The sequence below is a fragment of the Ammodytes marinus genome (genome assembly GCF_949987685.1).
Source record: "Ammodytes marinus genome assembly, chromosome: 5".
Taxonomy (NCBI): Eukaryota; Metazoa; Chordata; class Actinopteri; order Uranoscopiformes; family Ammodytidae; genus Ammodytes; species Ammodytes marinus.
The window spans coordinates 13,847,158-13,871,682 of NC_137234.1; the positions used below are offsets into that span (position 1 = coordinate 13,847,158).

At 39.7% G+C, this 24,525-nt stretch overlaps 1 protein-coding gene across 2 annotated transcripts; it reads right to left on the minus strand.

Moving 5' to 3' along the window:
• Positions 1-51: 51 nt before the first annotated feature.
• eps8l2 (EPS8 signaling adaptor L2) lies at positions 52-23,841 on the minus strand (the record flags this gene model as incomplete). Of its 2 annotated transcripts, XM_080028294.1 has the most annotated exons (21): positions 55-1,016; positions 1,674-1,806; positions 2,806-2,980; positions 3,150-3,219; positions 3,954-4,073; positions 4,220-4,325; positions 4,412-4,446; positions 4,544-4,712; positions 4,942-5,090; positions 5,846-5,920; positions 6,017-6,105; positions 7,283-7,409; positions 7,522-7,601; positions 7,754-7,863; positions 8,004-8,083; positions 9,121-9,270; positions 9,906-10,067; positions 11,726-11,790; positions 17,595-17,641; positions 18,123-18,173; positions 23,609-23,841. In XM_080028294.1, 20 exons carry the CDS (start codon positions 18,155-18,157, stop codon positions 939-941), a joined length of 2,055 nt encoding a protein of 684 aa, XP_079884420.1. In that variant the 3' UTR covers positions 55-938. The 2 variants fall into 2 exon arrangements, with proteins under 2 accessions (XP_079884419.1, XP_079884420.1); XM_080028293.1 differs by lacking the exons at positions 18,123-18,173; positions 23,609-23,841 and having other exon boundaries at positions 52-1,016; positions 17,595-17,688.
• Positions 23,842-24,525: the final 684 nt, after the last annotated feature.

Genomic DNA, 24,525 nt, shown 5'->3' on the forward strand with positions numbered 1-24,525 from the left:
CTTTACTTGTGTTACTTTTGTTCTGATCTGTACAATAAAGGAACTGTATTTGACTGTTTCTCCACTTCTGATATCATTCATCCACAGACAAACACAAAAAACAGATCAATATCAAATATTTATTTTTCAGTTATATTCTTTTTAAACAGCGTGTCCCATATTATTTACAACCCCTGTGTGAATGTGTTATTTAAATCTTCATTTAATTATTAATAACAGAACAATATATGATAGATTTCTAATCATTCCTGTGTGTCTGTTAAGTTTACAATGTTATATATAATGCTGCATGAAAAGCAAGCTAATGACGGCATCTAACTATTATTAAAAATGACTTCATGCAGGATGATTGAAAGTTTATTGTGCAAATCTGATCATAAACAGGAAGATATACTGTATATACCTTATATATATTGCCCACTGTTGATTTTCTGTTACCAACCAGGATGAGACTAATTCTGATTCTGGCCGATAGGACCAACATGCAGGGCCTTATTATTTATTGTACCTGTAAACAGTAATATGAAAATAATTGGCTATATATCAGAAAATGTGTCACACATTCTGGCACAGATTTAGATATGCAATAGCTTAAATCTATTTATTCACCAATTCATTCAGTTAACAGCTGCGATATTGACAATGAGAATAAACATTGAGCACACTGCTCATACAAATATGCAAGTTAAATGCTAGTTGCGCATGCACATGCACACAGACACAAAACTGTACATATAATGATATGTTCCTCTTTTCAGACAACAAGATTTCATGAGACAACAAAAAGGAAAGGGACATTATAAGATAATAAAACACTTGAATACATGTACATTGGATGATACAAAATAAATATACAATTAAAAATGTGTACAACATCTCACTGTGTTCTACATTGGGCCATAGTTCACCGCAGTTGGAGATTGATGTGAGGAGCCGGTTCAGTCTTTGCTGCCAGAGTCGATCCTCTCCTGCCTCCGCTTCATGACTTCCTGTAGCTCTGACTCTCCGCTGGTCTTCTGCAAAGGAAAAACAAGAATAACCTTTTTAGTTTTTCTCTTTCAAATACTGTTCAAGGGTTACTGCATTACCACATGCAGAATACAAGCAGAGACACATGATTAGACAACAATAGAGTTCATAAACTGCTATCTACTGTAGTACCTCTCAATCAGTCACCACACTGTTAAAGACATAAAATTGCAAAATCATGGGCAACAGACCAGTTAAGGAGCACTACCTTTCTTATCTAAGTACAATACATCATTTCAAAGGTTAATTTTATGAAAGGCAATAGGTCACTTAACAAGAAGAACATTAAAATGAATATTCAGTAGATTGAAATGAACAACAGCTTGCACACACATAACTCTTCCAAAATATCAGACAGACTTATTTTCTTTTTCTGGTCCCTTCATGCTTCTCTAATCCTTTCAACGTTGACTGTGTCAGTAGGACTGGTTACTCCACCTTGGGTTCATGAGCATGACCAGCTTGTATACAATACACCACACTGAGTGGATTCACTTGTCCTGACATGCCCAGAGAAACACTGACAGTTGATCACATGTATTAGTATCAATTAAACGTAGAGTTGAATGTGAAAACCTGTGAATGAGACAGGTTTCTGTATTGGTATTTGAGTACACAGTAGTTAGTTTGTGTTTGCGACTCGCCTCCAGCTGTTCTTTCTGCACGGTGACCTGACTGAAGACTCGGCCGCCTTCGTCTCCACACACCGCCTTCAGCTCTTCTTTGTTGAGGGAAAACAGCTGGGCTCCTGTCAGGATCCCCAAACAGTCAACAGTCCTGCACACAGCCAAGAAGTGTATTTACATACAGTACATAGACATTTACAGATTTTGTTTATTTGTACATTGTTGTGGTCTGATCCTCAAAGGCCAGTCTTTATGGCACTTTTGATTGGTAAACATCGGTGTGTGTCTGTCCAAGCATACTGGTATTGTGCACGCTGCCTCGCTGGGACATTTTTATTGGAGACAGAGACATCATTAGTGTTATTAATTACACCCATTCTTGCCTATGACATAGAAGAAAAAGGTGTATAACACATCAGACACTTAGAAAAGTTACAATGGCGGATCCATCTGGACACAGCTAATAAGCTGGGACACTGCTGTTACTCTAAATAACTAATTGTTACTCTTCTCTGATCCCAATACTGACCAAAATACAACACATGTTGGATTTTAAGTACAAAGAACTAAAATACCTTTGCACAGACTAAAGTTGGCAGCCTTGCGTGCTTTGAGCTGAGCGCTAATGTCACCGGGTTTCTAAGGTCAGAGGGTGTTGTATGCTATAAAGATTTATGTTTGATATCGGGTGAAAAAATAAAATTGATTTGACTTGTCAGCAGGCTAAAATGGTGTTATATACATATTTACCATGTTCACCATCTTAGTCTACCCTTTTAGCATGGTAACTTATTCATATACTTATTCAAGTACTAAAGACAAATTACAGTTATGGCTCCTGAGAAAGTCATTCGTTTTGAAGGTATTTAGTCATAAAGCAAAGTAGAGTAGTCAGGAGAACATTTAAGTGATTATAATTAAATTTCCGATTTCCAATTTTAATGACAACCAACCAATCCAAATTTGTTGAGACATTTCACTTAAATCAAAAATAAGATAAGATTCTTTATTGTCTTTGTGAAAAACATACAACGAAATTCAGTCTAATTCAATTAAATTTGAAAATTCAAATGTCAGTTCAGTCAGAACTTGCAGGCATTGGGGGAAGCATTTTGATTTGTTTGATTGATGAGTGCCGTGGGTGACTTACGGCTTTGAGAAACCTTTGGCGATGAGCCATGCGACCACCTCCGCTGTGTTAGACTCGAAGTTGAGCGGTACTTGGCTGCTGCCGGCCGGTTTCTCCACGCGGAACTTCCTGGCTTGCGGCTGGCTTTTGTTCGCAGTGATCTTTATCAATAACTCATTGGTGACTTGATCCATCACTGCAGCACAGGAACAGGGCGGCAACAGACGTCAGAACATGAGCGTGATCTGGTTATAAGCTGCTTTCATTAGAAACATACCTGTGATTCCTTTATCAGACTTGTGTGTGTGTGTGTGTGTGTGTGTGTGTGTGTGTGTGTGTGTGTGTGTGTGTGTGTGTACACTTACTTCTGTCTGAGGGCCTGCCCTTGTTGAAGCTGTCGCTCAGGGAACCAGTAGGTGACGTCATGTAGCCTTGCTGCACACACAAACAAACCCAGTTCATGAGAAAGCAACCACAGCCAGTATTATTATTCCAAAAACAGGTTTGTCTTTCATCCCACTCTGGCTGATACATTTTTGCCTGGGAGCCAAAAGCAAACTATGTGTGTGAAAGTATGGAGCGGCTGCATGCAGGTTCACCAACGCCCTGCAGCAGATATTCTTGTGACATATATATTGTGCTCAGCAACAAGTGCTGAGAGTTTGTTGTACACCAAGCAGCACTGATCTAGGAACAGTATTCAGATCATACGACTGCAACGATAATACATTAAAATGATGACTTTAATACTATACATGGTTTGAAATTTATCTTGGCATTTTTATTATTTATTTGATTACTTCCTTATGGCAGTAAAATCTTTTTATCGTGACCTACACTTTGTTATCTGTTAGTGCTCTTATATTCTTGTGTACTTTTAACCCGGAAGCAACAACTCTTCTATCCACAAGCAGTGATGAAGAAACTTTGATCCTTTCATTACTTTATACTTTGGATAGTGAGAGTCTATATTTTCACTCACTCTGCAGTTCCTGAGCTTGTTGATTTGAGATAAGGATAATAATTGCGGGCTACATTGCATTCTGGTCTACTGGGTCAAAAGTCAGCAGGTATCTTAATGTTTTTTGTCATCAAACGTATGTGGAAACAGAAATTAAAAAGGGGTTTTGTGAATGTAAAAAAAAAATATGTATAGTGCAGCAGGTCACCTGACTGTACATAGCTTCTGGCTCCTCTATCGTCACAACGTCCAGGATGTTGAATGGGACGTAGCCGGACTGGCCACTCCGATTCCGTAGTTTCCACCACTGTTTGTCATCCTCAATCACCTGCGAGAAACATTTTAAAATCTCTCACTCCACGGCACTATAGATGTAATTAAAAGCTCAACACACTTTGGTTCAAATGAAGCAAATACTGAAGATTGACCCATGAAGGGTTTCGATTATATGACCTTTTAGATTATTGTTTTTACCTCAAGGATTTCATCCTGCAGCACTGACAGCTCGTTGGCATTTCGGGCTACAAAGTGGTAGCGAATTTTGGCATATTTGCGGTTGTGGGTCCCTCCATTGTAAGACCTTTGAAGACAAACGGTTTCCTGTCATTACAAGTTGGTGAATGTTCTCTGTGTGTGAGAGAGACAGCAAACTACTTCATCACTTACCCATTTGACGAGCTTGAGGAATGAGTTCCAAAAAACTGAAAAAACAAAGAAAACAGACAGATTGTTACATTTTTAGGGGGTTGGGAGCGTTGGTACATTCACAGATGGTGGCTAACAAAACAGTCCCCTTACTTCCTCGCCTGAGTGTTTCCGGTAATCGGGGCTGGTTGGAGACCCCAGTGGCCCCATGGGACCCTCTGTTTCCCACGGTGCCGACCTGAAGAGCTCCACTGGTGGCTCCCAGCCGTTACGAAACTTTGGGTAATAAGGAGGAGCGCACTGATCCCTGGGCCACTCTGATCTGCAGTAGGAGGAAGACAAGCACAAATGATGGTCAAAAGAGGACCTTAAAGTTGCACATCGGCACAGACAGAAACAACAGTAATGATGCACCCATGTCTGAAAAGTTTACTTACTCCCAGTTGGTCACTGACATCATTGTGCACGGATGGGTGAATGAGAGGAGAAGTGTTTTGGATAATAGCGCTGTATGTACAACATATACATATGCATGCATGTACTGTATGTACCTGGGCTTGGTCCATCCGTCCCCCAGCAGTTCATAGATGGTCGTCTCTTTGGGGGTGAGGTGTCCCCGCAGGAAGTCCACAGCATCTCTGGAAAGGTGAGGGGAGACAACTGAACGCACCAGTTCAGGACTCCCACAGTTGTGCAGCACCTGTGGATGCAAGTATACAGATTGAGTATAAATGAACAATATGTTTAGAAGAGAAGACATATTTTTTCGTATATCGTTTACCAATGGATAATTTCAAATGTTTCACTTTTTAGAGGCAGAAGTGTTAATCTAAAGTCACTGAGTACATTAAAGCAACAAAAAACAGCAATAAAGGCCTGCTATTTACATTGTAACACAACTTCAAACAAAATCCACATGTATCTGAGGCTGCTTCTTGTTGACACTGATTGTTGAGGTCAACTGGTGATCTGAGGGGACGCTCTATAAATATTATTGCAGGTTTTTTTTATCTCATAAATCATATATCTCATATATCTTATCAAACAAAACCAATGGTTGTGTCCAGAGGTTGGTGAACTATGTTAATGCTTTGCCCAATCGAGGCTATGTGCTTTGTGTGTGGCAGTATCGAGGGTGTGGCTGAAAAAACTGCGGCTTGGAAACCAACATTACATAAGCGTGGCTGCACCTGAGTCAGAGCTGAAAGCCACGTCCCTCCAGTCTGGTTAGATTAGTGAGTTTAGCAGAACAACAGTGGGTGTGGTGCCGAATGAAAAATTTAATTGGGCTCAGGCAACTTTGAGGGCATCCAACTAGACTGTGAGCTCATTTAGCGTGACACTGATTTATATTATTGATAGTCAGAACAATTGTCGAGGGTTTGACATGATGGCATCCTCCTGTATGACAGCCTTGTAAACCTGTTTGAAATCAGACACATGTATAGCTCTTACCAGCTCCAGAGGGCCGAAGAGGAAATGAACCAGCTCCGACGCACTTGGGTTCTGTATGTGCTTCTTGAGTTTGGCCTGCAGGGGGCGCAGTGACAGACACACAGTGAGTGGGAGATGAGGACAGGGCAACTGATGATGAGCTAAGGTAGTTTAGTAGCTGTGATATCTCACCAAGAGGTTGAAGGCCAGCTTCAGTTTCTGCAGGCTATCAATGAACTCTGCTTCAGAGGGGGGCTTGGCTCGCAGGGTCAGCATGCCCTCTGTGAACAAGCAGAGCCACAATGACCACACACAGACTCCAGAGTTACCAGACAGGCAGGTTTCACTCTCAGGCCACGCCGTTTAAAGCCATAAAACATGAATGTTATTCTTTCATCTCTACTAAAGCTCATAACGTACATCTCCACTGAAATAAAAGATTGCCAAGACAATAATGATTTGTTAATGAACAGCTTTATGCATGAGACCTTTAACTTGACCAGAGAGTGAAAAAACCCAAGAAAGAATGTGCCGCATCAGGGTTTTCTCAACTTGTGACAAACAAGGTCCCAAAATTCCCACAACCTCAGAAATTAAAATTACATAATGTGATTTTAAATAGGGTGTTGCTTTAAATTGTTTTCACGGGGGCTTGGAAGGTGATGATACGGTTTGATTTTCAGATTACAAATATATACAAAAAATATTAATAAATACTTTGGTGCAAGTGTTTTTTTTTGTCCCCACATGGGATTTTGACCTCAAAGTTGAGAAACTGATTCTCTGAATAGAGAATGCATCCTCATCAGCATGTCTGTTTCTGTAGTCAGGGACAACACACTTTTGTTCTAAATCACCAAATGATGCTTGTACCTGACCAGAAGCACAGAGAAAAACACACCTTTTTTTAGAGTAGCATGTTTGATGTGCAGGGTGTCATGCTGCATTGTTTTGAATTAAAACCCAGTAGAACAACACTATCGGCATTGGGTGATAAAACATTACTCAGCAACATGCTACATTAATATATAATAGTAATTAGTTCATATTTGCGCAGAAAAATTGGAGGGACCAATTACTAATACTCTTTTAGTCCATTAATAAGATGACACTTTTGGTGTCCATCTTTGTAAAAATGTTAAAGGAATAAATGTACTCATTTAATATGTAATTTAGACAGAAGCCCTCAAATTACAATAACAGAAATATACCAGATCAACACTACCACGGAGTGAAATGCAAGTAATAATATTACCGTGAGGACAATTGAGTAATGAGTATTATATCAATTAAAAGGACCCCAAACTACCACTATTACAGTACCACACAAGCATCACGATGAGAGTCCACATCATGGCCACAGGACACAAACAAGAAGACACAAACATGGCGACGTGAGCAATATGAACATATTGTCACTGCATTCGTTCCACCGCACAAGAAGAAAGGGAGACAGACCTGCTGGTCCTTTCTTCTTATTCTTCTTACTCTTGTTGCGATGGTTGAGCTGGGAAAAGGCCTCCGTTGCCTTTTGCAGCCGCGACACAAAAATCTCGATGTCATCCAGGGCACAGTTGAGGATTTGCTGAGGAAGACAAATCCTGGGCTTTAAATATTACTTTACGAGACAGTGAAAGGAGCTGTGTAAAGTGTTGGCAGGTGCCATTGTGGATTATAAAAATAAAAAAACTTCTCACCACATCCTTCTCAATGCGCTGGGCCAGCTTTTCATGTGACTCTTGTGGCTGTGCGTCGTTTTGTCCGGAGCCTCGTCTTTCTACATCAAACCACAAAAAAAAGTGATTGAACAAAACAATACGCTATGGCTATGAATGCAACAGGTGTAAGGCCATGGGGAGGAACACAATGTGAGCTGTGCATGTAAAAAGAGCATTATTTTGCATGCATGTACATTATGTGTGTTCTCACCCCGTGTGCTCGCTGCTGCCACTCGTCCCTTGGCAGCAGGTGTGGGGCCCTTAGGGGCCGAGGGAGGGAGGATGGTTTCTCTATGACGCTTCATTTTCTCCTGGTTCACTCTGGAGGAAGAGGGAAACCATCAGCACCCTCACGTCAAGTAAGCTAACTAATGTTTACAGGTCAGTGCCACGTCCTTCAATGTGTAACTATGAGAATGTGTGTGTGTGTGTGTGTGTATCTGCTGCAGCAATGTTCTCACTTCAGAGTTTGAAGCCTCATTCTTTTTCCATGCCTGTTGTCTCCAACGGCACTGTCTATATCTGCATGAACCATCTCAGCCTGCAGAAAGTAAGCAGAGACAAACGAGCTGAGACAGTTTTACAGTTGATCTCTCTGGGTAGTTTCACCTGCAGCCATGCCATAGTTTTCTGACACACATTTATGTCTATACCTTTTATGTTAAGTTACTTTATTGTCAACTGTCATTGAAATGTGTATTTAACATAGTACAGCGCCACTGGGGCAGTTTTGGGGTTAAGGGCCTTGCTCAGGGACACAATCGTCTAGATTTAACTGTAATATCACTAAATCAATACAGTTTTGAACATTGATGGATTCTACACATTTTAAATTGGCCAAAGTGATTAATCAGATTCTATCTGAATAGGAAAACTATTGGCATGCATCCTGTGCATTTGGTTTATTTCCACAAACAAAGACATTGAAGTTACTTACAATCCATTCATATTTTTCCGGCTATTTATTTTTGCTCATATATGGTACAAAGCTCTGTCTGCTGCAAAACTGAGCAGTAATCTGACCTCACTGTTACTGTTCTAAAAGCCTACAGACAAAGCTTGCATCGGAAATGTCAGTTTTTTTGTGTGCTTACTTCGGCTCCAAAGATCAACGTTTCCTAGTCAGTTCTTTCTTTGAACTTCCTAGTCATTATTTAGAACTATAAAAAGGTTTTATCTTTACTATATATTACAGCGTTCAAGGAAAGGTATTCACTTAACCGTTTAAGCTGCAAAGACTGTAAAAGGATACACACAAACAGGCGGCCACCAAGCATGAAATCTGACCTGGTGCTCTAACAACAGAAGCATGGATTTATGAATGACACAAAGCCAGCCAATCATGCGCGGACTATAATGGACGCAAGTTGAGCCAAGTCAACTTCAAATTTATTTGTCCCTGAGGGGCAATTTGTTTTGCAGCAAGGAAAAAAGAAACACAGACAAGACCTACATGAAAAACACCCTAAAATGCAGTAATCCTGGCAATCAATAAATAACAACAATAGCAACACAGCAACATCACCATGTTGTAGTACATTAGATGTAACAGTGTGAAACATTTAAAGAGAGACTCACCTCCACCTCGTCACAGTGGAAGAAGTGGACGTCTGGTTTGGGCTGGTCCTTGTCCTGACACACCAGCAGCAGCACAGAGGGGTAACGTGTCTGATTCAGGACCGCCTGACTCAGGTGGATGGTGTGGAGAGGGAAGTTCTCCAGCTCCTCCTGCAGGAGCACAACAGAGGAGATATAAGCTAACTGGTTGCTTCATGTCAAACCAACAGACATTAGAGTAGCATCAATCTAAAAATAAATTTGAAGGCTGCATCATTTCCATTCTTTAATTTTATTGTACATTTTCATGCCCCATCCTTCCATTAGCTATATACCCACTATGCTCGAGTAGAATCAGCCAGTGGTCAAGAAAGTGTAAAATTACTATTCATATACATGTGCTCATTGTTTTATTATTATACTTAGTAACACAATTAAGTACTGCACTTACATAAAGTTGAAGGACTACCAACATACAGATTTTGAAAAAGAACGGTCAATGTTCTGACTTTCAATGCCAAGAAATGTCGAAACCTACAATTTTCATGTTGCAACTTAATATAATACATAAGACATTTGCATGGTTAAATGCTCAAACACCATGCCCCACTTTCTGTTAAAAAAATGACAGTTTATTTGCACAGGATCAGCAGAAGACCTTCTCCCAGTAAAAAAAAAAAAAATCTGATTCAAACACTTAATTGTAGACAAATACATTCTTCTATACATCACAAACACAAGGCTATAATGTGACATGTATTGCATGGTAACAGAATCGGAAGATGTGCATGATGTGTGGAATATACCTGTGAATCACAGTCCAGCAGCCTGACCGCTTTGTCTGTGACTTGAAGGAGCATCTCTTGGGTCCAGATTTTGTCTTTTGAGTCCAAGAGGACCAGCTTCTTGATGGCATCGTCCACTGTGGCAATGGCCTCTGTCTTGTCCATAATAAACGTGGAAAGATGCTGAGGAGAAAACAGTGGATTGGTAAATGTAGGACACATTTTATTTGTTGTTAAGAGAACATGACCTGTGTGAACTGAAAACAATGGCTGTATAGAAAGTAGAGACGGGATGATTTGAAAAGTTGATGGGCATAATTATTCATAAATATTCATTTAGACATTTTGAGAAATAATTATATGTTTTCTTGCAGAGTCAGATGAACAAAATGATACATCTCTCCTATCTGTCTGTCTGTTCATATGAAGCTGGAGCAATATAACACTAAGCTTAGCTTAGCATGAAGACTGAAAACTAGGGGAGACTGACATATGATATGCATACCATCAACTCTAAAGCTCACTAAATGACATATCATATCTTTTTTGTTTAACCCTTAAAAACTATGGAAAAACATGTCTCCATCAAGTTGCCAAGCAACTGTTCATAGCCTAGAAAGAAATCCAGCACATAACCCTTCATACTGTAACAAAAATCATCATTACACCAGAAGTGTTCATTAGAGATGCCGGTAGGTCAGTCTTTATTACATTCGGACAGAGCCAAGTCAACTGTTTCCCCGTTTACCACCATTATTCTAAGCTCAGCTACTGGATCCAGCTTCATATTAAGGAAATTATTGAACAGGTGCAACATATCTCACAATGTCTTCAGCTTACAGCATTGTTTAGCCTGTGAATTCCTGTCCCGTCTTATACGATATTGAATCTTCAATATTGCCACTTCGACAGCACTGCAGTGGACTGCTGCCAACGTAGCTGTTATCTGTGATTACCTGCCCATGCAAGATAATGGGGAGGCATTTAGGGAAATCCAATCCGCACGGACACGGGGCATGGTTTATCACCATCCCTGACCTGAAGCCTGTCTCTGACACAGTCCTTCCAACATCATCGCCCCCTACGTTGTTGTCATCACTGATTGCTTTACTATGACACAGTTCTCGTAAAAAGAGATGTAATCTGTACATTTATTAGTGAGCTTTTATCTCTTGGCAAAAGAACAAAACACCATAATGGAGTGAGTCCTTTTTTTAAATCGTGTTTTAAACAAAGTGAACTTTTTAAAATAATAAAACTTACAATTGTAGACCATGAGTATAAGAATGTTTTTCACTATTTAAGCCATTTATTTAGTTTTGACTAAATAAGTTTGACTAAATTAAACTAATAGTTTAGTGTGACAGGTAACTTTGAGAAAAAGAGAGAAAAATAATGGATACACGGTTTCACACTACATTGCGACAATTTTCCTTCAGAATTGCAAATTTTAATACAAATTTTGAAATTGGCTACCAAGTCAGTTTGTTTTATCTCTCTTTCCTTTATTTTTTTATATCATGTTGCATGACAAGTGAACACGTACCACATGCATTTACGAATAAATTATAATAATATGATGATATAAATAAATAAAAAGTCTGGGATCGCTCATAGGTAGGTTTCCTATAAAACAACAACTTATTTTACTAAAATAGTTTAAGTTGAAGTGCCTCTTATACCATTCAACATGCGGTGATTGAGTTTCTAATCTTTTGACAAGTTTTCTATTTTTACATATATTGAGGATTATTTCTAAAAATGTTCAAGGGACAGAAAGGGTCAAAATTACAACACACAAATGTAACCTATCAGAGGAAGAGAAATAGAGTGGAACTTACCTCGACATGGTACTGCGATGTCTCATGCATGATGAAATTGGAGTTGGAGTATTTTTTCCTCTGTTCTGTTGATAAGAAAACAAATATATACATAGATGAGACACACGTCCTACCTGCGATCTAACTATTTATCTTACTATGTATGTAAACAGCCGGCAGTGACACTGACCTGAAGTCCACATCTTGCCAGTTTCAGTAGAGGGAACAGACTAAACAAATGTGTCCGCTGAACAGGGCAATAAGGAAGTGACAAGGACATGCACTGTGTGCAGTGTTTTGTTTTATGTGCCAATTGTACACCTCCCAATCAGCTACAGTGTTAGATATTCATATCTTTTCAAATTGTACGTTTAGTGAAAAAAAATTTTAGACACAGATTGTGCATTTAACAGAATATTTCATAACATCACAATATATTTTATTGTGATGTTGTAATTTTTTGTCTAAAACTTGAATGCAGAGAGACCTATCCGAGAGGTTAATTATTACATTTTCAGATCTGATATGTGATTTGATTTGCCCTCCTTTACATTATGGTAAATTGGCCTGGCTGACATTAAAGTGTGCTTCACCCAGGGCACCAAACAGAGATTTTTACTGCGGGGTCAAAGATCAGTGACGCAACTTCTCAAAAGCACCATGCACACTTCCTCATCCAGATTATTACACCTGATTGTAAACTGTCACATGTAACCTACTTGTAGGTGACAATTCTGTAGTTGGTTTTACATTTATCTCATTTTTGGTAGAAACCTGTTGAGTAGCAAGGCAGGTGAAAGTGCCATGAATAGCAAGTGGCATGTTGTAAATCATTGTACCAAACATGTTTTAGCACAAATAAAATTTGATTAATAATTTGTCTTTGTGTGTTTTTTTCCACAAAGAAACAATGAATTAACTACATTCTAAAAAGCACAACTAGCTCCCTCTTCCTCATTTTAAAATTCAGAATCTATGAATATGCAAATATTTTTTATTAGTTTCACAACTACTAGATGTGAGATAAGTAAAGGCTGTTCTCAAATGCACTGCATGTGTACTTGAGGTTTTCGACATTTACATCACACTGGACCTCGATTGGCCTCAAAACTTTTTGTGCAGTAACAAAATCACGCTTGTATTTATACAGTGCTTCTTAAAACTCAGATTTAAGATGAGCACAAAGAAACTTTCGCCTTCAGCTGACTTGTGTGAAAACAAAGCCTGCACTTACATAGTTATGCACATGCATCAAAGTTGAGTAACAATGAGCGAATACTACGGCTTTAAACCTAAAAATAATTGATTTTAACTGACAAGTTGTTTACTCACACAGTCAACAGCTACAAAGAAACCAACATTACCATTCATTTTTGAGGCAATGTTCACTCACTGCTAGCTCTGTTTTTGGTCTCTGCCTAGTGCTGAGGAAAATATCTGGCTCTTAAGTAAGTAAGGTAAATAATCCACTGTGTACACATGCTCGATGCCAACTATGTCTGTATCCTGTTCGGTGCTGAGCAGGTAGTTTACAGTGAGTTTTTGGGGGGGATTTTTCCCTGAAATCAGCTGCCTACGACCTGCTACGAGCAAAAATGACATACAAGAGAGTGGTGAGTCAGAGGAAACAGCCAAACAACAAACTGAAAGTCATTTTAAAGCTTCAAAAGGAGGAGAGCTGCAGATTTAGGTGATACATATCTGTTCGGTTCATCGATACGAGTGACACCTTCACACTGGAGCATTGTTTTCACATTGTCAGTGATTTACATTACTTTATTGTTTTACACTATATACTTTATGGTCTCTTAAACATTTGAGACAATTGCAATTGTTTAAAGACATCAAGAAACGTATTGAGACCAATAAAGTTCAAATGTGGTGCTGACTCATTCAAAGTTTGAACAGCATTTATCAACCCTGGTGCTAACCTTATGAAATTCTATTCCAAAAAAGTCATAGTTCACAGCATTGTTGGCTGCCATCATTGTTTTTTTGGCCAATGTTAATGAGTGTGCCAGTGTGCTCATTGACCTATTTACCAGGTGAATAGTCTGCAGGTAACAATTACACTCAAAGGAGAGAATGTTCCTCTCAACTCCACAGCCAGATCTCATATCAGATCTGTCTGTCCCCCACCCAACAGAGTCAATATGTTGATGGCACACATGTTTTCTCTTCATACAGACATGGTCCAATTTCACTTAATGTGTTTTACCGTGAACATGACACAAAAGCCCTGCTATGTCAGGGCTGTAAAGCACTTTCCAGTGTTTGATATTGACTTTTTGATGAATCACTGTGATGTTCACATGATTTACAGACCTCTGACTCCTCCATGTTCTCAGCGCTGAAAAAAGATTTATAAAACGACGAAAGCATGTGTCTTTCCTGTTCCTGCCACTTCCCCTCTGCTGATTCCTTCCTGCTTGGCTCCCCACCGGTGAAACACAAGCGTCAGGTGTCATTCTGAAAGACGAGCTCGTCCCATGTCTTATTAATGAATGACATTTATGCCAATCAATTCAGAGCGCTGCAACAGCTTGCAATAAGAGCCACTTAGTAGGCAGATGGGCAGATCCTCAGGCCACTCCAGCATCAATGACCAGCAATAAAAAATGGCTGCTGGGGCAGATTATCACACCAATACATGTCTCACCTCTATATATATTTTTGAAATATCATTATATCACTAATAAGGAAGCAAATAGTCATTATAGATATATAAATCAGGGAGAAGGGGTGAGATTAAATAAGTTTTCTTCTTCTCACCCCTTTTCGAACAGGTAAAGCAAGTGTGAGACAGTTTATTTTCATTTGTGGTTTTCATTGTGTGTAAATATTACTTTATTGTAACTGTCCACTTGTTTAATTTATTTTATTGTTTATTATTGCTTTTTTGTCTTTTATTGTTTACTTGTTCGAAATAAAAAAAAATTCAATTCAATTCAATTTTCAATTCAATATATATATACAGTATACTGTATATATACAGTATATATTTATATATATATAATACATATATGTATATATAGCTATGTATACAGTATACATACACACAGTATACGTATATATTATATATACAGTATATAGCCTACTGTGTGTGTATTTATATAACTGTCATATACTGTATACTATATATATATATATATATGACAGTCATCTCTGTATGGCAACAGAAGGATGAATGAATCACCCACTCAAAATAAGCGATTGTGTTGGCACAAGCTGATGAACAGATTTTCCTTTTGCTCTAAATGCAGGCCACTATTTAGATATCGTGCTGCTGTGTCCACAAAGGTTTGTTCATATCCCACAAGACAGTATCATATCACCACACCTAAAAGCCTGATTCATCGCAGAGTTGCCCTCTCAAGCTGATAACAAAGGTTTACATCATGCTTTTGTTAAACAAACACAAACCATTATTTTGTCAAATGCAGCTACTTTTGATGCTGTTTTACCAAACACAAATACATACAACAAAAGTAAAACCGCATAAAGAGGGTTGACTGACAGAAACTAAGTAAGGGCGTCTATCAACGTAATTCAACTGAATTCGAAAACGCAGACAATCCATAAAAACGGAGTAGCAAGTTAAGATCAATGACTTTCCATTAAAATGTAGATTCAGTCTTTTCAGTATTTTACCTGACAGAGACATACTCCTCAACCACAAACAAAGAAACTCCAGAAAGCTGCGTAAGTCCGGGGATAATGCGTGTGATATGTGCCTCTCCACTCTACTGCAAAGCTGCTGATAACGGATCAGGTAGGAGGACCTGTGCATCATTTGCATCAGCTGTATGAATGACGGGGAGCCTTTGCATACGGGAGATTTGAACTTTGACTTCTTCTGTTGTTCCTCTGCATGTTTATTCAGCAAGGAGCCACAGACCTACTGTATATTTTTCCAAATATCTCCCACTGTTGTGGATGGTGCACACAGTGTTGTTCACCATCCCTTGTTTCTCTCTCTCTATTTCTCTCTCTCGTTTGGGAGGACAGGCATGCTGCTGTCATCTTGCTGCCAGAAGGTAGTGGTGACCATCTGCCGCACAAGATTAGATGAAAAACAGCACAGCCTCGTCACACATACAGTGGGACATTTCACAGGAGATCAGGAGTGGAAGCATCCTGTGGATTATTTGGATTGCTTAAAGGAGCAGAATGTTTCACAGACAACAAGCTGCACAGTCAGATGGTTTGGTACATCCTGAATCCCTACAATACATCATCTGTCATCAGGGGCCGTTCTAAATTTGGAAATGCCCAAGAGCCATACATGAGTTCAAGTTTGCCCTTTATATATTTCAGTGTAGGTTTCTATTTGTGCCTGTAATATTCTGTACAATGTTCCACTATGTGTGGAAGGAGGTGCTGGCAGGGACCAGTGAGCTAATGTCTGAGGCAGTGCAGGGAGGACCAGAGCAGAGCAGGAGCCTCTTTCTTTCCACTTTTCAATGCGTCTTTTATTTACCTGCACGACGTCGGCATCCCCACCCTGTTCCAACCACACATTACAAACAGGCACACCCTGCACTCCCTGCTAATGTAACATAGCACAGCTCAGATGCACACACACACACACACACACACACACACACACACACACACACACACCCTAGCAAAGCTATGCCAGCTAAAATATTAGTAGTTATGACAAAAATAGTTGTGTCATAACTACATTACTGAGTTCCACCAAAGACACACAAGCAGACAGTGTGCTTAGATTAAAAAAAATTAGCCCAAAAATAACACAAACATATTCTTCAATTCAAAGTAAGCACAAAAGCTAACATAAATATCTGTCTGCACACAACGTGACTTAAAAAAAAGCAAGCCTGATGCATCTAAAAACAAATCCCAGCATGCTGTGCAGGACTGGGACAGAGTTGGAAACTTGTGTTTCCTTTAGGAGGCCAATGTCCCTCCTATATACCTGTCAGAGGTGTCAGCGGACTGAGCATGACGGGGCCCCTCAGCAGGACATTGGCCCCCTCTTATCACTGTATGTGTGTGTGTGTGTGTGTGTGTGTGTGTGTGTGTGTGTGTGTGTGTGTGTGTGTGTGTGTGTGTGTGTGTGTGTCTAGACTGGGAATTGGGCTGTGACAGGCGAGCACGGCCTTGAGGTTGCAGCAACATGCAGCAGAGTGAGAGTGCTTGATTTCCTGACATTTGCATGACAAATTATATTGTGGTTTGAGCTATTTGCAGTTCTGATCTAGACAGCTTCGCAATTTACAGTTTGGAAAGGTATCAAAAGGTAAGGCTGTATCAATATACCATCTTCCATTCATAATACTTTCCTTCTGAAGATGTAAAGCTTAAAAAAATATCACAAATGTGTGGCTAATCACTGTATTTTTTGTCTCCTGATTAAAAAGTATATTTCTGGGGGCCCACATTCATCCATGGAAAAATAACACATTTGGTGTGCTAAACGTAAACACAGTGCCTTTGTTGGTTTTAATAGGGTAACTTATACTTATATAACACAGTGCAGCAGTGTGTTTTTTAAATTTTTGTTTATGGACGACACAGGAGGTCAGCAATCAGGTTTTGGCTGTACAGGAAATAATTATTCTTACGATAAAAGTTTTTGTTGAAAAATAGTTTTTAGTTTTTTTGTAAGTACTATGTAGAATATCCTCATTGCCTCCAAGTATAATAATAAGTATGGGTTACAAAGAGGAACATAAACAATGAGAAACACTTGACAAAAAAAAGAGTGCCCAGCCTCCTAAAATGTAAGCTGTAAACTGTCAACAGTCTGATGTGACTCATGCTTCACAAATTAGGGCAGGCGTGATTTCATGTGAAGGGCATGTGAAGGCAACGTCTTGAAAACAGACAACGATTAAATACTGCGTCAAATGCATTCACTTACCATAGAGGGCCTTGGCGCTGATCTTGCTGTCTGATCTGGCAACTCCACTGCAATGAGAAGAAGAAGAGACGGGGTTACGCTGCATGCTCTTCATCTTCTCCCCTGCACCTCTGGCTGTCTGTGTCACAAACCCTCTGGAACTCCCACACTGTCACTTTCTGCATGAACCCTAAGCCCACAAATATGATATATACGGAAAGCAGACTGGCCAGCACTGGATGAGATTAGCCTGAGATTCTGAGCATATGGACTAGCCAGGGAGAGCGAGGGAGAATGGAAAAGGGAGAGAGAGAGAGAGAGGGCTGGTGGGGGGGGTGGGGGGGGGGGTGCTGAGGGAAGCTAAAGCCAGGAACCCAGGGAAAAGTAAACAATCCTCAACAGAGCCGCTCTGTGCCCAAGGTCCCTGACCCACTCCACCTTCCACATACTGGGTTAGTGATTCTCTCGCGTCTGTGTGACAGTAACTCAGCATAGGGCCCACAGAAAGGTAAATATGTGACAGGAAGTAGGAATGTGTTCAGCGCTCACTTGGGTTGCCTTGAAGGAGATCCCTGGGCACTCATGGTTCAAGGCATCCACCTGAAGAGAAAGAAACAGAGAGGATAAGAATCAAAGAAAGAAAGAGAGTCTATGTTAATGAGGAATTGAGAGGGTGCAGTGGCTGTTGGTGGAGGGAAAGCATTTTCCACCACAACAAACCTGCATTATTTATCTAAAAGAAAGACCTTTTTCAATGCCGGTTTGAGGTTGCACGAGGTATTCTTTATTAATTTTCCTCACTCATGTGCAGCCTATGTAGCCTGTCACCGCCCGCCTACTACTTCCGCTCAATTTTCATTTCCCTTCAGTAGTCAGTCTGGGTGTGCAGTATATTCTTAGGTTTTCTCCGGACAGATTTCTGCTGGTCCAATCAGCGAACAGAAGGAGTGGCTCAGAAGCCGGCGCATGGCATGGTTGGTTGGCAGATCCAGAGTGGCACTGGGCAGATCCAATAGTTTTAAACTTCAACAGACACCCGCCTTCAAGTGAGTTAACGTTTGTCAATTGAGCGATTCCAGACCTTCTGTACAAATGAAATGAAGTACGATGGTCTGGTAGAACCAGGCTACAGCCTATGGTGTCCAAGCTTAAAAAGCTTTACGGTACCTCATTATGTTTGTAGATAAGGTATGCAAAGTTGAGATGCAGTCTACTGAACACTCCTCCACTGTGGAGAGCCAGGTGTCAGGCCTGTACTGCTGGCAGTCGGGGGGACAATGGCAGACAGCAGGCTGATATGCACTGTGTAATAAGATCCACTCTGATGATGACCACATCTGCATAGCTGCAAATGAATTCATTTGGATTGTTTCTTTCACCCTGCCAGACCAACTATTTGACCATTAGCATCAAAGAAGAAAAACTGTTGTGTGCTATGGCGTATTCTGAAAGATTAACAGGAGCAGTACAGTATTATATGAGAGAATGAAAGTCTCACACACCTTTCCCCTTGGGCCTGGAGACTCAGACTTGTCAGTCAAGACATGTACTGACAAGGTTATGAAACATATCTAGGAGATACAGCTTCACAATATGGCTAAACACAGACTGCATCAGTACCTGGTCTAATGCTGGACCCTAACAAGCGGTTACACAACAGGGCAGACTCTGCTTGGTTTCCGTTTACGATAATTGTCAGATTGTATCACTGCATTTGATAAAACCACTGTTAAGTGTTGATTTAAGTTAATGGCTGAAGTGAATAGTATTCAGCACTGGAGATAATAATCAACTTTTACCGTACAAGACTTCTAGACTCCAAGGAGCCATGTATCTCTTTAGGCAAGCCATTCAGTTTGTATAATTAATTGGTGGCGAGAGGTTAGGATCCTGTTTCACCAGGAAGCATTTAACGTGTTCTGCAAGTACAATCCAACCTGTAAGAAACTGACCTCGAGACACTTAATGTCACTGGGCGTGTTTGACCAACAGCTCTGAACATCTCAGTATCATTTTTCTAACCACAGGGTTACCACTGGTCCACGATGGCGTTACGAGACCGCTATATGTCACCACAACATGCCTTACCTAATTTCTGAACTATAGTTGTGTCTTTACATAACAAGCCACAGTAAACTACACGTGCACAAGGTTAACCCCTGGGTATGACAGTGACAGGTTACTCAAGCTTATCTCGCAGCAGATAATACACATAAAAACCCCTACTGGATAACCTCATTATATCTTCTGAAACAAAGCAAGGGCCAAATCACAACAGCTAAAGCCGTCTCAGGCAGGAGCAAAAGTCAGTATCACTCGGTTCCTGAACTTCCTGCAGACAATTTATGATTCTGTTTATACACATACTCATGTAGCTCGATGACCCACGGTTGAGGACTGGAAGAAAAATCTTACTGAGAAACGCAAATAAGCAAAGAAAACAAGTGGTATACTTTAATAAGTCAAGTCTGCATATAGACTTCCTCTTTCTCTCTGTTCTACTATTCTCCCCACTATTGTTTGACGCTCTGGCCCTTTGCCAGGTTTCAGGAGGAGCAGGACGGGCAGGGTGTCATGTGTTGTCAACCTCATGGCAAGAGGCAATCTGCACACCTCTCCTTGACTCAGTCTAAGGTGCTTATTGTTCAATAACGACAAACCCTTATTCTGAGGTAATTACACAGCATTAGAGCAATAATTACATAAAAATAGAAGCAAAGTTGGGAGGCTTATGATACCCCTGCTGGTAGGATAACGGACAAGTGTTCCTATTCAGAGCCCTTTTTGTGCCAACAAATAATTTGAGGGATTTACAGTAACAATGCTTTACTTCAGAGCCCTTGCTCATGTTTTAAAGGGCACATATTATGCTCATATTCAGGTACAAAATTGTGATTGGCTTTCAAATCGAGACTGTTTTGATAGTGTAGTGTCCAAAATACTCTCTGTATTTCTCACAGTGCCATTGTTGAATCTCCTCTTTTTAGCCTCTCTATGAAACGGTCTGTTTCAGAGCCTGTCCCTTTAAGTCCCACCTTCTAAAAAGCCCAGTGTGCTCTGATTGGCCCCGACTCTAACTTCCCGGTTGAATGTATCTTCCAGTTAGATTCAGGGTGATCTAGGGGTTTGCTTATCACAGGTGGTGCTAGTTTAGGTTGGTAATGGGGAGTGTACGGGTGTTTGAAGAAAGGTTTTCAGAGAGGTGGAGGTAGAGAAAAAACTGAACATGCCTTTAAAGGTGAAGTAAGTGGTTTATTTATGTTAATATAAGTGTAAAATCGCTCTTTATTCATTCAGTGATCACTTACATAATGTCAGCTGCTTTGCATGTAATCGGCAAATAAACTTATTGTAGTATCCCGAAATTTTTATCCAATCAGAAGAAAGAACGCTACAAACCGACACGCGCCTCACTCATATATAGTATATACACTCCATGGTCTCACTGCCGGTGCACGCCAGAGCAACAGATGGGTGAATGTGTATGCTCCTACAATGGCGGAGCAGGTAAAAATCCTTCCCAATTACTGTTTTGATGGTTTTTATCATGTTTTATCACACTTATGGATCTGAGATGATGCTAGATAACTTGCTGCTTAAAGACCGCAGTGCATTAATGTGGTGACATAGGGACGAGCGAGGGGACTGCTAACTGCAGTAACTGACAGGAAGTTAGCTAAAAGAACCATTCCGCTTACAGCACCTTTAATGGTAAAGAAAATCCATAACAAAGTTCATTTTGCACAATGGGTGACCTTAAAGCTTTTGATTTTAGTCATTCAGTCTGTATTGTTACCTTTTTGATATATGTTAAATCTCAGTAAGAATTGAAACTCATTAGTATCAACTAACATGCTGACAGTTTGAATTAACACAAATAAGAAGTCCAGATATGTTTGTAAACAGGTGCAAAATATAGAACAGTCTTGGAAAATTAATTATTAGCTATACCATGGTGGCATGCCTGTATGATATGTAGAGCATCATCTTTAGTGATGAACTGCAAACCGCACCCAAATAAAACAGTATTATAACACGCTATGCTTTGTGCTGTTTTGCATAGCGGCAACGATCTAATCACTGTTGATAAGCATTAAAGGTGAAATAAATCCTTTTACTGTATTATCTCCATGTTCAAGTATGCTTTTCCTTTTAGATTACCTCAGCCCGATACTCAAAGTGTGCCATGATCTTAGGAATTGCACAAGATGCAAACTGTTCAAATGAGGCCTGCTTTAAACTTTTTTGACAGTCATACTAGACAATTAGAAAATACTGACAGTGATAGCTTATGTAATGTACTGTATCTGAAAAAATAAATATAAATGTGCTCAGGATGTGAGAAATCTGGACTTTGCTCCATAGTCCCGAGATAGCATTTAATAATTGATGAAATGAATTGGATTTGATTAATTTCAAATCACGCCGCCCTTTGGTCGAATCACATTGCACTTTTATTTGTCTGGTGATGCTGTTACAGGTGTGTTCTTGATATGCAGTGTCTAGTGTGAGTAAGTGTGAGTGCATTGTCTTAATTAAGGCACAGAGGACGACCACAAAACGACAGAAATCAGGTCAGACTTCACAGACAGGATCCCTTTTTGTTCGGCTAACATTCATATAACCCTCCCAACAAAACAATAACACTCTAGTCTTCTCCTAGCACACCACCCAATCAGTGTTTCCCTTTTGTTTGTTAGTGCAGGGTGTCATGAGGAAATTCCTGAATACCTTGAGCCCAAATTGAAGCACGTTCATCTCACCACATAGCTAAATGCTGTAATTAAGTTAATTTATGGGTGACATCAGAATTAAATGTATAGTGGAATCATGTAGTTTTCACATGTATGTACTCCCTAATGTAACAGAGTGCAAATTACTCCACGGATGAATGACCGTACAATTTCAAAAAATTACTAATAATAACAAATGCCAATAATATCAGGTCAAACCTGTAGCTGCAATTAGAAAATATTAATAATGTGATGACATTAGATATCGGCAAGGAGGACTTTTTTATTATTAGAAATCATCAGTGTGTATGCACAACCACTCTCAACGCTTTAAACCAGTATGTAGTCATTAAAGAGCACAGAAGAAAACACCAACCAGGTTACAACATCTGCTAAGGATGACAATATATTATACCAACATTATTACATAATATTAAAGGTCATATATTTGTTGTCCTACACACTACAACTCTGGAGCAGTAGCTCCCTGCTCCCAACAATCAAACCTACATTTTTAATCATTAATAATTTTTCATATGAATTGCACATATGTACAGGGATAATTTTTAATCTACATATCACTATTTATATATTTATTTTTACACAATTTTTGTCATTTGGTCTTTGTTGTTGTGTCATCGTTATATTTGTCAATTGTCTTATTTTGTTTTTGTGTCATTTAGACATTTAAACACTCACTGCTACTGGAGAGTGCCACACTGTATTTCGTTGTGTATTACAATGACAATACAATCTTTGAATGTTGAGGCTCAAGGCAAAGTGAGACTATACTTTTGAGGCTGTAGCTGTATGAATAAATAAATAAAATAATCTTAGACCCATCTTTTTAGACTTAGCCTTTTTCTTTTTAAGCTGATGTTTGCATGTATTGTCTGCCCCTGTCTTTTATTGTTTTATTATTGTTATTGTGAAGTACTTTGTGACTTCTGCTTTTGAAAGGTGCTATCCTATACAAATGAAACTATTATTGTTAGTAGTATTACGATAGAAAGATGAGGAACAGTCAGTGAATGGACTTTGTGGTGAGTTTTGACAAGTGGAACCATCCATGTTTACGTGTCTGCTGTGAATAACCTGTTGAACTTTCTTTATGTACGAAACTACAGGCTTCAGAGAAAGAAAGAAAGAAAGAAAGAAAGAAAGAAAGAAAGAAAGAAAGAAAGAAAGAAAGAAAGAAAGAAAGAAAGAAAGAAAGAAAGAAAGAAAGAAAGAAAGAAAGAAAGAAAGAAAGAAAGAAAGAAAGAAAGAAAGAAAGAAAGAAGCATCTTTCGTATAACTCACTGCGGTGCTTTTTCCGTACGGGATGCTCAAGGTGACAAACAAGGAGCATCAGCCTGCCATTACAAACCGCAGCCGTTCGACACAGTTAACTCCGCATGCAGGAAAAGTTGTCGATATTTGTAGCCGCCTGTTCTGGAGGTGAAATCCAAGACCACAAACTGAACAGTTGACGTCCAACACTGAGTGCATGCGTTTGTTTGTTGCCGGTGCCCAGAAACACAGTCGCTGAGGAGGCAACGAGGGCAGGTGAGTGATAGGTGAGTCTGCAGGTAACTCAATCTGAGAGGGGGAGGAGACTTCAGGTGGGGGTGGGTCGGTCGGTCGGTGTGAGCTTTTTCTCGCTCAATTTACTGATGTATGTGTGCTGAGAGTTTGGATGCACGCTCGAGACACCACTCAATCACCCGTTCCATGGACATGCATTCCGTAAAGCACCAACAGCCCCACACGGAGCAGCTTGAATAGTTCTCCTATCTAATCACCAGGCAGTCAATGTGCTTTAACTAAGATGCTGTAAACTAAAAAGTGTTGCAAAGCAGAATCCCCTGCACTCCAACAAAAGTGTGATTTACCCCCCTTATAACAGTTTGATTTAAATGATTTTTTTTTATTCCATAAAATGAAATTAAATATACAGAAAAAGTCAGAAAAATAAACACAAATTTGTGCAACAAATAATTATTCTATTCTTATTTGAATCACAGTGTGGACATTGGATTTGTCTTTGGATCCTTACAGGAGAATACAACACTGCTTCAAAGCACTAGCATCCCAAAGACACCTTACATAAGACACCTTGGATGCCATTACCAACATACAATAAAAAGCTGTTTATGATTCACAAATGCAATCACAACTGCATAAAACATTTTATGTGCAACCTTTTCAGACGTGTTTCATTTCCCCAGGTATCACTC